We start from the raw sequence: 13,982 nt of genomic DNA on the forward strand, positions 1-13,982 counted from the left end.
CTGGCTAATAAGTTGGAAGTTTCTGATCTATTCTCAGCACTCCTACTACTCAGCATCAGAGTTGTTGTCAATTATACCTTTTTTTCTTTTGTAGATTTTTTTACGTATTGTTTTCCCTGTAAGACTTTATAAATGTAACTAAATGGCCAGCGCCGTGGCTCAACAGGCTAATCCTCCGCCTAGCGGCGCCAGCACACCAGGTTCTAGTCCTGGTCGGGGCACCGGATTCTATCCCGGTTACTCCTCTTCCAGGCCAGCTCTCTGCTATAGCCCAGGAGTGCAGTGGAGGATGGCCCAAGTGCTTGGGCCCTGCACCCCATGGGACCATGGGAAACCAGGAGAAGCACCTGGCTCCTGCCTTGGGATCAGTGCGGTGCGCCGGCCGCAGCGCGCTGGCCGCGGCGGCCATTGGAGGGTGAACCAACGGCAAAGGAAGACCTTTCTCTCTGTCTCTCTCTCTCTCACTGTCCATTCTGCCTATCAAAAATTAAAATATATAAATAAATAAATAAATAAATGTAATTAAATGACTTATTTTATGCCATAAATGAACATAAAGTTTCCCTAAGTTCATTTCCATTCTTTACAATATTTTCTGGTCTCCAGTTTGGGCCTAATTTTCCATGTATGAGAGTGTTTATTATCAAATCAAGCTGTTTAATAGGATCACAATATTATTCTATGAGCATTTATAATTACGTTTATTTAAGCTCCTGTTAATCATTCACTAAGTATAACTTTTTCTGCTTAATGATTGGAAAAAGTAAATATTGCTCTCTTGAAGATTTTAGAATACCAGTTGTAGCCTATAAATAGGTTTTCACCTGACTCATAGCCAACAATGCTGTTGTGATTGTAGACACTGTCTTTAGCACTTCTTCTCCATGGTTGTTTCCATCACTTAATTCAAACTGTCTGATCAGGAGATCCTGTTTTTTCCTTTTAGGTGTATCTCAGGTCCTAATGAAGATGAGTACAGACTATAAGGTAGGTATTGTGCCTTAGCTAATTACATGAATAACTGGGATCACTAATTTATTTGAACTCCAAATGAGAGGATCAGGGGAGCATGTATGTGACTTAACATCACTGCAATGGAACACTCAACATTTTATTTATTTATTTATTTATTTTTGGACAGGCAGAGTGGATAGTGAGAGAGAGAGAGACAGAGAGAAAGGTCTTCCTTTTTGCCATTGGTTCACCCTCAAATGGCCGCTGCGGCCAGCGCATCTTGCTGATCCAAAGCCAGGAGCCAGGTGCTTCTCCTGGTCTCCAATGCGGGTGCAGGGCCCAAGGACTTGGGCCATCCTCCACTACCTTCCCGGGCCATAGCAGAGAGCTGGCCTGGAAGAGGGGCAACTGGGACAGAATCCGGCGCCCCAACTGGGACTAGAACCTGGTGTGCCGGCGCCGCAAGGCGGAGGATTAGCCTGTTGAGCCACGGCGCCGGCCAACTCAACGTTTTAAGAAAGTTAAAATTGGTGCTGGCACTGTGGCACAATGGGTTAACACCCTGGCCTGAAGCACTAGCATCCCATACAGGTGCTGGTTCAAGACCCAGCTGCTTCACTTCCGATCCATCTCTCTGCTATGGCCTGGGGAAGCAGTAGAAGGAGGCCCAAGTCCTTGGGCCCCTGCACCCGCGTGGGAGATCCAGAAGAAGCTCCTGGCTCCTGGCTTCGGATTGGTGCAGCTCCGGCCTTTGCGGCCATCTGGGGAGCGAACTATTGGATGGAGGACCTCCCTCTCTCTGCCTCTCTCTCTCTGTAACTCTGACTTTCAAATAAATAAATAAATAAATCTATTTTTTTTTTTTTGACAGGCAGAGTGGACAGTGAGAGAGAAAGACAGAGAGAAAGGTCTTCCTTTTCCGTTGGTTCACCCCTCAATGGCCACTGCGGCCGGCGTGCTGCGGCCAGCGCACCATGCTGATCTGAAGCCAGGAGCCAGGTGCTTCTCTTGGTCTCCCATGCAGGTGCAGGGCCCAAGGACCTGGGCCATCCTCCACTGCACTCCCTGGCCACAGCAGAGAGCTGGCCTGGAAGAGGAGCAGCCGGGACAGAATCCGGCACCCCAATCGGGACTAGAATCCGGTGTGCCGGCGCTGCAAGGCAGAGGATTAGCCTAGTGAGCCGCGGCGCCGGCCCATTAAATAAATCTTAAAAAAAAAAAAAAAAAAAGAAAGTTAAAATTAAAATCATAGGCACAAATGGAGAATCCTGTGTTGAATATATGAATTGACGTAAATGGTTCATAGGTTTTGTAGGCAAATAAAACCTGCACACTGTTCTGGTCTTTGAACAGTCAAATATCTGCTGAGTCAGTACAAATACAAGTGCTGTCCATGGGTTTTGGAGTTCTGGAGTGTTCTTTCTCAGGGGAGCTGGGCATCTGATGAATGGGATTCAAATGCACTAGCTCGGATTCAGACAGATTAGATTTGAAAGTTGACACCTATCAGCTATGTAGTGTTGGGCAAATTTCTCTGAGCTTGTTTCATCAGTTGTAAAATGGATTTAAGAATACCTTCCTGGCACAGTTGATGGGAGAATTAAATGGAATGATTGGTGATAAATATCTGGTATGTTTCTGGCACTGTAGTAGGTATGCACCAGAACATTCTTCTTATAATAATATTTAATTAAAATAGTACAATGGAATGTCAAAGAGTTATCTGTAATATTTATCTCAATCCTTCATTTGGCTTTAAAAATTAAGACCATTCTTTTAAATCTGGGGGGGCCTATGGGAGGGGAAAGTGATGGAAAATAACAGATTTATATTTTGCTAGTTCTTTTTATTGTGTTCTTTATTAACAGTAAAGCATGGCCATTTCTTTAGCCGGGAGACTTTGCAGAAATTTTGCTATGTTACATAGCGGAAGTTTTGGTATGCCATTTTCTTGCAGTTTGACTTCAACAAAGAGGGCTTTTAAAAATTCTGCTTTTTTTAACCAAAAGAAAAAAAATCAATTCTGATCTTCTCTGAAGACTTTGCTTCTATAAAACCAAGACAAGCTAAACAGGCTCCTGCTAGTGTTTCCATTTCAAAATATTGCACTTAGCCTGGAAGACGTTGGGGTGCGATTGGACAGAAGAGTCTTAACATTTAGTCTTCTTAAACGTGCTTATGAAACCCTGTGACCTTGCTGATAGTCAAGAAAGCATTGCAAAAGTCTGTTGGCCCAGGAGCTTAGCAATTAATCATGTGAGTGCTGGCTTTTTCACAGCTGTTTTTGCTGTTTTCTTACTAAATTTTGCTCAAGAATTTCCACAGAGCCTTTAAGAAGAGAATTATGTAGAGATGGTTGTTTTATTTTCTCTTACTTTTAAATATAAAATATTCCCTTCGCCTTATTTTATCTTAAAATTTTACATTTGGAAATTGTTATAATATACCAAAATAGAAATAATAATATAATGAACTTTTATTTTATAATGAACTTTTATTTTATAATGAACTTTTATTTTATAATGAACTTTTATGAATGCATCACTCAAATTTAACTGCCATCAAAATTTTGCAATTTGTTTCAAGATGGTTTTTAATGTAAAATTTTTTAAAGATTTTATTTATTTGACAGGTAGAGTGAGAGGGAGAGAGAGAGGTCTCCCATCTGCTGGTTCAGTCCCTAAATGGCTGCAAAGGCCGGAGCTGGGCCGATCCGAAGCCAGGAGCCAGGAGCCAGGAGCTTCTTCCAGGTCTCCCATACAGGTGCAGGGGTCCAAAGCCTTGGACCATCTTCCAGTGCTTTCCCAGGCCACAGCAGAGAGCTGGATTGGAAGAGGAGCAGCTGGGACTAGAACCAGCATCCATATGGGATGCCAGCACCACAGGTGGAGGATAACCTACTGTGCCACAGTGCCGGCACCTAATGTAAATTTTTAAAATAAAAAATAGGCATACATGTTTGATTTGCATATTTTGGAAAAGATTATATAGCATTTATACCTATTAAGGAGGAAGAGAGGTAGAGAGGGAGGGGGAGAGAGAGAGAGAGAGAATGTGTGTGTCTGCAATCCACTTCTATTTCACTGCAGGTGTAGAGACTTTGTTGGGGTCAGTGTTTGGTATAACAGCTAATGCCACTTATGATGCTCACATCCCATATAGGAGTGCCTGGATTCAAGTACTGGTTCTACTTCCAATTCCAGCTTCCTGCTGCTGTGTGCCCTGGGAGGTAGCAGGTGATGGCTCAAGCACTTCAGTCCCTGCCATGCATGTGGAAGACCTAGACTGAGTTTCCCCTGCTTCTGGGGACAGCGCTGTGGTGTAGTGGTGTAGGTGGCTTAAGCCACCATCTGAAGCGCTGCCATCCGTGTGGGCACTGGTTCAATTCCCAGCTGCTGCACTTCCCATCCAGCTCTCAGCTAATGGCCTGGGAAAGCAGTAGAAAATGGGCCAAGTGCTTGGGCCTCTGCATGCACATGGGAGATCTGGAAGAAGCTCTTGGCTCCTGGTTTCTGTCCTCTAGCTGTTAGAGCCATTTGGGGAATGAACCAGTAAATAGATGATTCTCTCTCTCTCTATCTCTCTCTCTCTCTCCCTCTCCCTCTCCCTCTCCCTCACCCTCTCTCTCTGCAACTCTGTCTTTCAAATAAAGTAAATGAATCATAAATAAATATAGAGTGAGTTCCCAGCTTCTGACCTTGTTCTAGCTCAGCCTTGGCTGTTGCAGGCATTTGGTAAGTGAACCAGTGGATGGAGGATCCCTATCTGTCTCCATCTCTCTTCCTTTTGAATAAAATGAAAATAAAATTTAAAAAAAGGTTTTAATGCTATCTCTGGGACAAAGTAGATCATTCTTACATATATATATATATATATATATTTAAAGATTTATTTATTTTATTCAAAAGGTAGAGTTATAGAAAGAGGGAGAGAGAGAGGGAAAGAGAGAGAGAGATCGTCTTTCTGCTGGCTCACTCCCCACATGGATGCAATAGCTGGAGCTGAGCCAGGCCAAAGCCAGGAGCCCTAAACTCCATCTTGGTCTCCTAAATGGGCGGCAGGGGTCCAAGTCCTTGGGCCATCTTCTACTGCTTTCCCAAGTACATTAGCAGGGAGCTAAATTGGAACTGCAGCAGTGGGGACTTGAACCCATGCTCATATGGGGTGCCAACATCATAGGCTTCAGCTTAACTTGCTGTACCACATTGCTGGCCCCAGATTTTTTTTTTATATTGAAATATAACTGATTTAATTATTTGTCAACCACCTAATACATGTCAGCATTGTGTGAGCTTCTCTGAAGAAACAAGGCCAAGAGATGTTGACAGAATTCCTGAGAGCGGTAGAAAAGCAAGGAATTAACAGTCTTATCCCAGGGTCCAGGAGCAAGTGGTGAGGCCTTGACCCAGAGTAGTTTCCCAACTTTGCTTGCCCCAAAAGCCTCTTCCACAGCAATTAAGCAATCTCTTGAGCCCCTGAGAAATTTCAAAGATCATTTCATCATTTGTGTGTGGTATCCAAAAAACTGGTTGACCTCTACTTTATTTCCTACAGATCTGTTAAAGATTGCATGGTAAAGTTTACTTAAATGTAAAATATTCATGGACTAAATTCTGAATATTTTAAATGCTCATAATGCACAGACATAAACATTAGGGTTTCCCTTTCTAATGAATAATGTACATTATCTGAATTATTGCAGCTATGGAGGAAAAAGCATTTTAACCCATATTTTAAATGACATACTATGTTTGATTTCAATATTAAATGTACACTAAAAGGCTGAGTAGCATTTACATATTCAGTGGTGTTTTCCAAACCTGATACGTCAACCACTTTTTGTGTGGGAGATGACATTAGGTGGAATAAAGCTGAGGTTTTGTTTGCTTTAAGGATATTAAAAATACTGTGTCCTGGCCGGTGCCGAGGCTCACTAGGCTAATCCTCCACCTGCGGCGCCGGCACTCCAGTTCTAGTCCCTGTCGGGGCGCCGGTTCTGTCCCAGTTGCTCCTCTTCCAGGCCAGCTCTGCTGTGGCCCAGGAGTGCAGTGGAGGATTGCCCAAGTCCTTGGGCCCTGCACCTGCATGGGGGACCAGGAGAAGCACCTGGCTCCTGGCTTTGGATCAGTGTGGTGCGCCGGCTGCAGCGGCCATTGAGGGGTGAACCATAGGCAAAGGAAGACCTTTCTCTCTGTCTCTCTCTCACTATCCACTCTGCCTGTCAAAAAAAAAAAAACAAAAAACAAAAAACAAAAAACAAAAAAAAAACTGTATCCTCATTTATAGTAGGATATGGAGTTTCCTTTCAAAATCCGTTTAAAAAATTATTTTAGTAAATAGTAGCAGTACATCTGATCCTTAAATATGCCTACAAACTAAAAAGCCAGAAAAACACGAGGTGATACACAAAGCTCAAAGTCTATGAAACATAAGCTTTTGATATCAAACATGGATGAAAATTATTTATTTAACATTTTGTTTGAATTCTTTCTTAAAAAAAAAAGATAAAGGTTTAGAAGACTTATTTATGTATTTGAAAGGCACAGTTACAGAGAGAGGAAGAAACAAAGAAAGGTCTTCCATCCACGGGTTTACTCCCCAAATGGCGGCGCCCACTAGGGCGGGGCCAGGCCTGGAACTCCATCTGGGTCTCCCACCCGGGTGGCAGGGGTCCAAGCACTTGAGCTATTGTCCACTGCATTCCCAGATGAGACAAGGTTTTTAAAAGTAAGTTTAGTGTTTTACTGATAAATCGTTAATGGTTAATATGAGAGAAACGTTTGGGCAGCTCTTTCAAGTATCTCACAAATAATGCAAAGCCAAAAGGCAGTCATTATTTCCAGCATATGAAAAGTCAAAATAGTTGTAATTATGTTGATGATTGTTTATTTTCTCTTTTTGAAAAAAAAATTCTTTTTCTCTTTCTTTCTTTCTTCTTTTTTTTTAATTTGAAAGGCAAAGAGACAGAGACAGACAGAGTTTTCCATGCACTGGATCACTCCACAAATGTCTGCAGCAGCCAGGACTTTGAGCAGGCTGAAGCTAGGAGCCAGGAACTCCATTTGGGTCCCCAACCTGGGTTGCAGGGACACAATAACTTGAACCATCACCTGCTGCCTCCCAGGGTGCATATTAGGAGGAAACCAGGTCAGAAGCAGAAGGTCTGGAACTTAAATCAGGATGTGGGTGTCCCAAGCAGCAGCTTAACCGCTGTACCAAATGCTTGTCCTATTTCCTCTTTTTAACATTTTTAAAGCAGTGTTTCTTCTCTAAAAACAAAATAGGCTATATTGATTTTATGTATGTGGCTTATAGATCTGGCAAAGATCTCCTTGGGGACAGTTTTGTAGAATCATTATCAATTTTATGCTCTTTCTGCTGGTGAGATATATATATATATATTTAATATATATATATATTTTATAAAAGATTTATTTACTTGAAAGTCAGTTATACAGAGAGAGGAGAGGCAGGGAGAGAGAGAGGGAGGTCTTCCATCCGCTGGTTCACTCCCCAGTTGGCCACAACAACTGGAGATGTGCCGATCTGAAGCCTGGAGCCAGGAGCCAGGAGCTTCCTCCGGATCTCCCACATGGGTGCAGGGTCCAAAGGACCTGGGCCATCTTCCACCACTTTCCCAGGCCATAGCAGAGAGCTGGATTGGAAGTGGAGCAACCAGGATTGGAACCAGCGCCCATATGGGATTCTGGCACTGCAGGTGGCAGCTTTCCCTGCTAAGCCACAGCTGGTTATATTTCAATGCCCTTGGGCTTTCGTGCTTCCTTCCGTTAGTCAGTTGTCTGTTATAGGTGTTAAGTCAGTGGTTTCCCAGGGTGGTAGAACAGGGAGCATTTGGCAGTGTCTAGGGACAGTTTTGGTGGTCAGAACCCTGGAAGTAGGAGTTGGGGTATGGGGCTGGGAAATGGGCGTGGGCATGGGAGACACCAGTGGGCAGAGGCCAGGGATGCTGCTAACCATCCTACAATTCACAGGACAGCACTCCCTTTCCCCCAACAAAGAATTATCTGGTGGGGCCGGCGCTGTGGCCTAGTGGGTAAAGCCATCGTTTGCAGTGCCAGCATCCCATATGAGTGCCAGTTCCAGTCCTGGTTGCTCCACTTCCGATCCAGCTCTATGCTATGGCCTGAGAAAGAAGTAGAAGGCCCAAGTCCTTGGACTCCTGCACCCATGTGGGAAGACTCAGAAGAAGCTCCTGACTCCTGGCTTCAGATCGGCACAGCTCCGGCTGTGGTGTCCATCTGGGGAGTGAACCATCAGATGGAAGACTTCTCTCTCTTTCTCTCTCTGCCTCTCCTTCTCTCTCTCTGTCACTCTGATTTTCAAATAAATAAGTAACTCCTAAAAAAAAAAGAATTATCTGGCACTGAACACCAATATTAAAAGTGCCAAGGTTGAGAAATTCTTGTCCTATATAAACTGTTTGTCTATAAATGCGAACATTTAAAAACCATGAAATAAATATTCAAGGTTATCATGGAAGCTGCCAGTATTTAGTGGAATGATAGACTGAGTGACTCTCATGACTAAATTCACCTTCCCCAACCTTTCCCATTTGAAGGGGGAAATCCATACATTTACAGTAGTATGTTTATTTATTGAATGAAATCAGACACCTTTATTGCCTTTGCTAATTTGCTGATAGGAGGAATAAGATGATAGCCCTAAAAGGTGAAATCTGTCCTGGGATTTGAAAACCTGTACATGGGAGAAAGATACTGAGATCATTCGTCCCTGTGGTCCAGTTACTGGATCAGGAAATTGCTTTTTGCTTAAGTCAACTTGAATTAGGTTTCTGTCACTTGCAACCAAAAGAATCCTGACTAATCCACCACTAGATTCTTACTAGCAATATTTCAAGAATTAGCAATAATGCAATGAAGTAGCAAGATTGAACTTCAGATTGGTTTTTGATTACAAAATTTAAGATAGAAATCTCAAACCACTCATTCAACCAACATGTATACCTGGTACATATTAGATACTCTGTGCTAGGTGCTGGGAATATAAAGACACAGGAAAAAGTGTCTCTCTTTCCTAGGAGCTCTCAGTGCACCTGGGGAGGCAGGAAGGTACATAGGGTATTTGAATGCTAGAACAGAAACAAGCACATCTTGTGGGAACCTGCCAAGAGAGGCACAGCTCTCTAAAAGGTTAAAAATAACTTAAGAGGCCTTGGCTCAGCGGCGGCACCCTGGGTTCTAGTCCCGGTTGGGGCACCGGGTTCTGTCCCGGTTGCTCCTCTTCCAGTCCAGCTCTCTGCTGCGGCCCAGGAGTGCAGTGGAGGATGGCCCAAGTGCTTGGGCCCTGCACTCCATGGGAGACCAGGAGGAAGCACCTGGCTCCTGGCTTCAGATCGGTGCAGCATGCCAGCCGTCATGGCCATTTGGGGAGTGAACCAACAGAAAAAGGAAGACCTTTCTCTCTGTCTCTCTCTCTCTCACTGTCTGACTCTGCCTGTCAAAAAAAAAAAAAAAAAAGAGGTCATGGCTGCAGTCGGAAGTGAGTCTGGAAAGACGTTATATGGGTACAACAGAGTAAGAAGAACATTTTAACTGGGTAGAGCAAGGAGTGGAGGCTAGTGGACAGGGATAGTGAAGTAAAACCAAGACGCTGCTGGGAAAGCATTTGGTGGAGTGTAGGGTAAGAGTGGCCAGGAAGGAAGCTGAACTGGAGGTCCAGGGTTGTGGCTTAAAGATCTTGGTTAAACGTCAGGACTTTGTCCCCAAACTTTGGAGGACACTAATTGACCTTATGCAGAGGAGCAACATGATTTATATTAGAAATACCACTCTGTTTGGTGGGGGTAATAACAGTTGTCTGGCAAGTTGATACCAAGATTATAATAATATTGAAAGTGATGATCACCATGCTAAAAGATGGCCAAACCCAAAAATTCATTCTGTTTTGTTCCAAGCACTGTTAAAAATTCAGGAGTAGAGTACCTATTAGTAGATGTAATTGTGGGAATTTTTTTTAACCTGCCATAGCCATGTTTGTAATAAAGTGGCACCTAGATTCCAGGTGAGTCTTGGATCTAGATCATTCAGGTTTCCTACACACAAGGACATTTCAAACTGAGATAGAATTTTCAGGCTCCTTCTAGAACTCAAAGGATCCCACTAGCCACGACAAAATCTTTTCAACAATTGAGAACTGAGGAATAAACTGTTCGATAACCGACCACTCATGAATCCAGTTTTATAATAGGCTTGTTTAACTCAGTAAACTAAAGGGACCAAAAACTAATCCTAAAGAATGCTTTTTCTGGATCGCAGGGGCGTAAGGAAGAAATACTTCATTGCGACATAAACCATCACATGAATCTTTTCTATTTAAAGTAGGAACAGGGAGGGGACACGTGGGGAAAACAAGTTCACCTCAGGCTCCCAGACCATTGCAAGAATTCTCCCAGAGGCCCCGGGTCACACAAAGTTTCCGGGTGATTTCAAAGCACCCCTTGCACCATTTATGGAGGCCAGTGCTTTGGAAATTCTAAGGTGATAGAAGAAATTTTGTTGGCAAACAGTTACTTCAAACCTAATCCCTCAGTTTTTAAAACAATGAAATGTATCTCACTATCAGAAGCTAATTGTGTGTAAAGGCAGAGTTTATCTCAGACTAAAGGAAAATGAAAACCATCTTAAATACAACATTTTATCAGTGAAGTTTGGAGGCAATATCTATTAGTTTAAACTTTTTCTCATTCTTATGATCAGATAGCAAGTTTTGCAGGCTTAAATTAATCATTAAAACATAGTTTTCCATGAAAATTTCAATTATTAACATTTTTCCAGGTAACCAAGCTTTTCAACAACTGTGAATATTTTTCCTTTATGCAAAGGTGAAACAAACATAACACACACATGCCTTTGCATAGAGATCATTAAAAAGAGTGAAGAGCGGTTTCCACGGTTGAGAGGTCAGGTGGAGAGGGAGAAGGGACTGTTTCTCAGTTTGTGTCCTTTGGTACAATCTGATGTTTTTAAATTTACCTAAGCATAGATAGCTTTAGTAATTAAAAGAATTAGACAAAAAGAATATTTTTCTGACATATGCATAATCTTGATAGCTATTAACCAGCTGGAAGTTTCCACCCCTTTAAGGTCTCAGTTTGCTAAATCACAGTATACCCACATATTAATATGTTCACAACTTTACTCGAGTAGGTGCAAATTACCTTGAAATCATAATGCAATCTGTTTCCTACAACAGCAGTTTTGACTGCAAGCAGTATATGTAAATAATAAGAACGCAGGAAGTTCCTTAAGAACAGAAGAGTTAGCAGATATGTTGGTACAAATTTAGCCATGAAGTAGTTTTATGTTCCTGGACATTCCTTCTATTTCTCTCTATATAATATTTGATTGTTAAAAAGTGAGGTACCTCCCCTTGAAAGGTTTTTTTTTTTTTTTTTTCCATTTTCAACAATGAACAGGTGTTTTCAGACAATTTATTTTTCCCAAGTAAACTACTGGACTTGAGATGATAAATCCAATTCCGGATGTTAGCCTCAACCGGAGGCTAAATCTCTTGAAAGACTGCCTTTTAGAAGAGCATTCTTAATAAAGAGGGTGTTTAATTATGTTGTCATTGCGAAAGCCCATCTTCACAGCAGCTACGTTTTCCTCTGTAACCATCGGCAAGCTGTTTAATCCCACAGAGCTTCCTCTTCTGTAGAAGAGGGATAAGTCATAGGACCTGCTTCATAAGGGTGTCATGAGGCTTACCTGGGACAACGCAGGTATGATGCTTAACGGCATCTGCTATACCTAATAAGCAGTCAATACATTTAAGCTATTAGTTTGCTTACATTTGCACTATTTTTGATAAGTTTTAATATTTCCCAACATGAACGTTAGCATCTTGAAATATACTGCTTTAAAACACTTAATACAGCACCTAGAACTTCAGTTACAATTAACCTCATCTATTCTACCATAGAACACAAGTAAAACCCAACTTGAAGCACATTTGTTTCATTTTCTATATTTAATATGCTTCAGTTAGTTAAATTTCTTTATGTAAGTATAATCAATACCATTGGGAATAGCAATACTAATAAGTACATATTTGAAATGATTATGCCTTCAGTAATTCTGGAATGATTTGCATGTTGTCAGAAAAGCCTCCAACAATTAAATTTATAAAGTACTGACTTTCCACAGAATGAAAGTGTAATTGTATACTTTATGTATACAATTGTAATTGTATACTTTTTTAAATGCACAATTGTAAGTCAAAAAATAGTCCCAAAGTGCCACTTTTGAGGGAACCCATTTGACTCATAATCACTTTGGTAATTAAAACATGCTATTTTACATATAAATTTGGAAGCTGGAACTTAGCCTAAAATGAGATGCCCGGAATTCAATAAAGGGAATGAGCTACTGTTTCTTTGGAGCTCCTGCTCCTTTTCTGCTGAAGCGAGTAGAAGACAACCATACAGTACCTTAAGCAGGTTGTGTCCCACAGTGTAGACAGCTGCCACATTCCCCTTCTCTCCGGGAGCGTGCAGACCTGTCCCGTAGCCATGCCAAGCCACCAGATAGGGATTGTGAATGGTGATCCAGTATTTGACACGGTCCCCAAACGTCTGGAAACAGTAGGTGGCATAGGCATTGAAGATATCAATCAACGTCTCGTTTTTCCACCCCCCGTATTTTTCTTGTAGCGCCCAGGGCAGATCCCAATGGTATAAAGTGACTACAGGTTCAATGTTTCTAAGTAGCAGAGCGTCCAGGAGCCGATTATAGTACTGGAGACCTTTTGCATTGGCGACTGCTACTGTGCCATCCGGGAACAGTCTTGGCCAGGAAATTGAAAACTGATAAAAAGAGACTCCTATAAAATCCAGCGCCGATAAGTCTTTCTCCAAAAAAATGTAGCTGTCACTGGAGCCATCGCGGCTGCTGACATTCAGGTGTGTAGCGATGAAATGATCCCATATAGAGAGTCCTTTCCCATCCTTCTTCCAACTCCCTTCCACTTGGAAGGCTCCAGTCCCCACACCCCAGAAAAAGTTTTTTGGGAAAGTGTCATAGAGAAACAGCTGACTTTCGTTTACCGGACTGAAATTAGGATTTTGCGACCATACAGCTCTTCCGTCTCCGGGGAAGCCAGTCACGGCTCGCAGCAGGATGAAGGCTGACAGCATGACAGATCTCCGCAGGCGTCCGCTGGACATCGTTTCCCTACAGCGTCTGTTTCTTTCATCGGTGCAGAAGAAAACCCATTCATTCCCTGGAGATCCTGCAGCACAGCCTGGCTTCATTTGCCACGAACTGCTGGACCGTCTTATCACGGCTTCAGTAAAAGCTTGTGATTGTAAAGCTCTGTCAATGATTAGCTTGAACCAGGCGACTTGGGATGGGTCAGGGCTAGCGACGTAATCTGAGGGAGGTGGCCCCAGGGCGGCCACTAACACGGTCCGTCCTCTGTCCTCTCTCATTCTGGGAAAAAGATGGATCGCAAACATACTGAAACAGTGCAGAAAAACGGCTCATTTTTTCTTTTTTTTTTTTTTAATTTTTTGGCTCATTTTTTCTGTAGCCTCTCCCGCTGAACATTATTGAATCAGGTATACACCTTTTCCTTTTCATTTAGTTTTTCAGCTTTTGAGACGTGGTTTTATTATCACACATGTGAGGAAGAACAATTTAATATCCGAGTAAGTCACATTCCTACATTCCAATAGTAATTCAAAAACATAATAAATAAAACACTACACGGCCACAAAATCACAACATACCTGAGATTCATTTTAATAAATGTTACCTGTATTAAGAAAGCTATTAAAATGTATTGGTAGATTTGAAGGAAGAGATACAGCACACTTTCTGAATGGAAACTGAATATTTTCCAATTTAATTTATGAACTTAATGAGCTTTTAACGCAAAACCTCTAATCCCAAATTTTAGTTTACAAAACTATTGCGAAAGTTCACTCGAAGAATAAATAGCTACTAGTTACAAAAAAAAAAAAAAAAAGTAGAACGAAAGGCAAGAAG

At 42.1% G+C, this 13,982-nt stretch overlaps 1 protein-coding gene across 1 annotated transcript in view; it reads right to left on the bottom strand.

Moving 5' to 3' along the window:
* KLB (klotho beta) overlaps positions 1–13,254 on the bottom strand; it is a 40,119-nt gene extending 26,865 nt beyond the window's left edge. The window contains exon 1 of the mRNA XM_062213485.1: positions 12,425–13,254. Within this exon, the coding sequence (XP_062069469.1) occupies positions 12,425–13,246 (822 nt within the window). The 5' untranslated portion in view covers positions 13,247–13,254. The remainder of the gene's footprint in view (positions 1–12,424) is intronic.
* Between the last annotated feature and the right edge of the window lie 728 nt (positions 13,255–13,982).

The sequence above is a fragment of the Lepus europaeus genome, chromosome 16 (genome assembly GCF_033115175.1).
Source record: "Lepus europaeus isolate LE1 chromosome 16, mLepTim1.pri, whole genome shotgun sequence".
NCBI classification, from domain to species: Eukaryota; Metazoa; Chordata; class Mammalia; order Lagomorpha; family Leporidae; genus Lepus; species Lepus europaeus.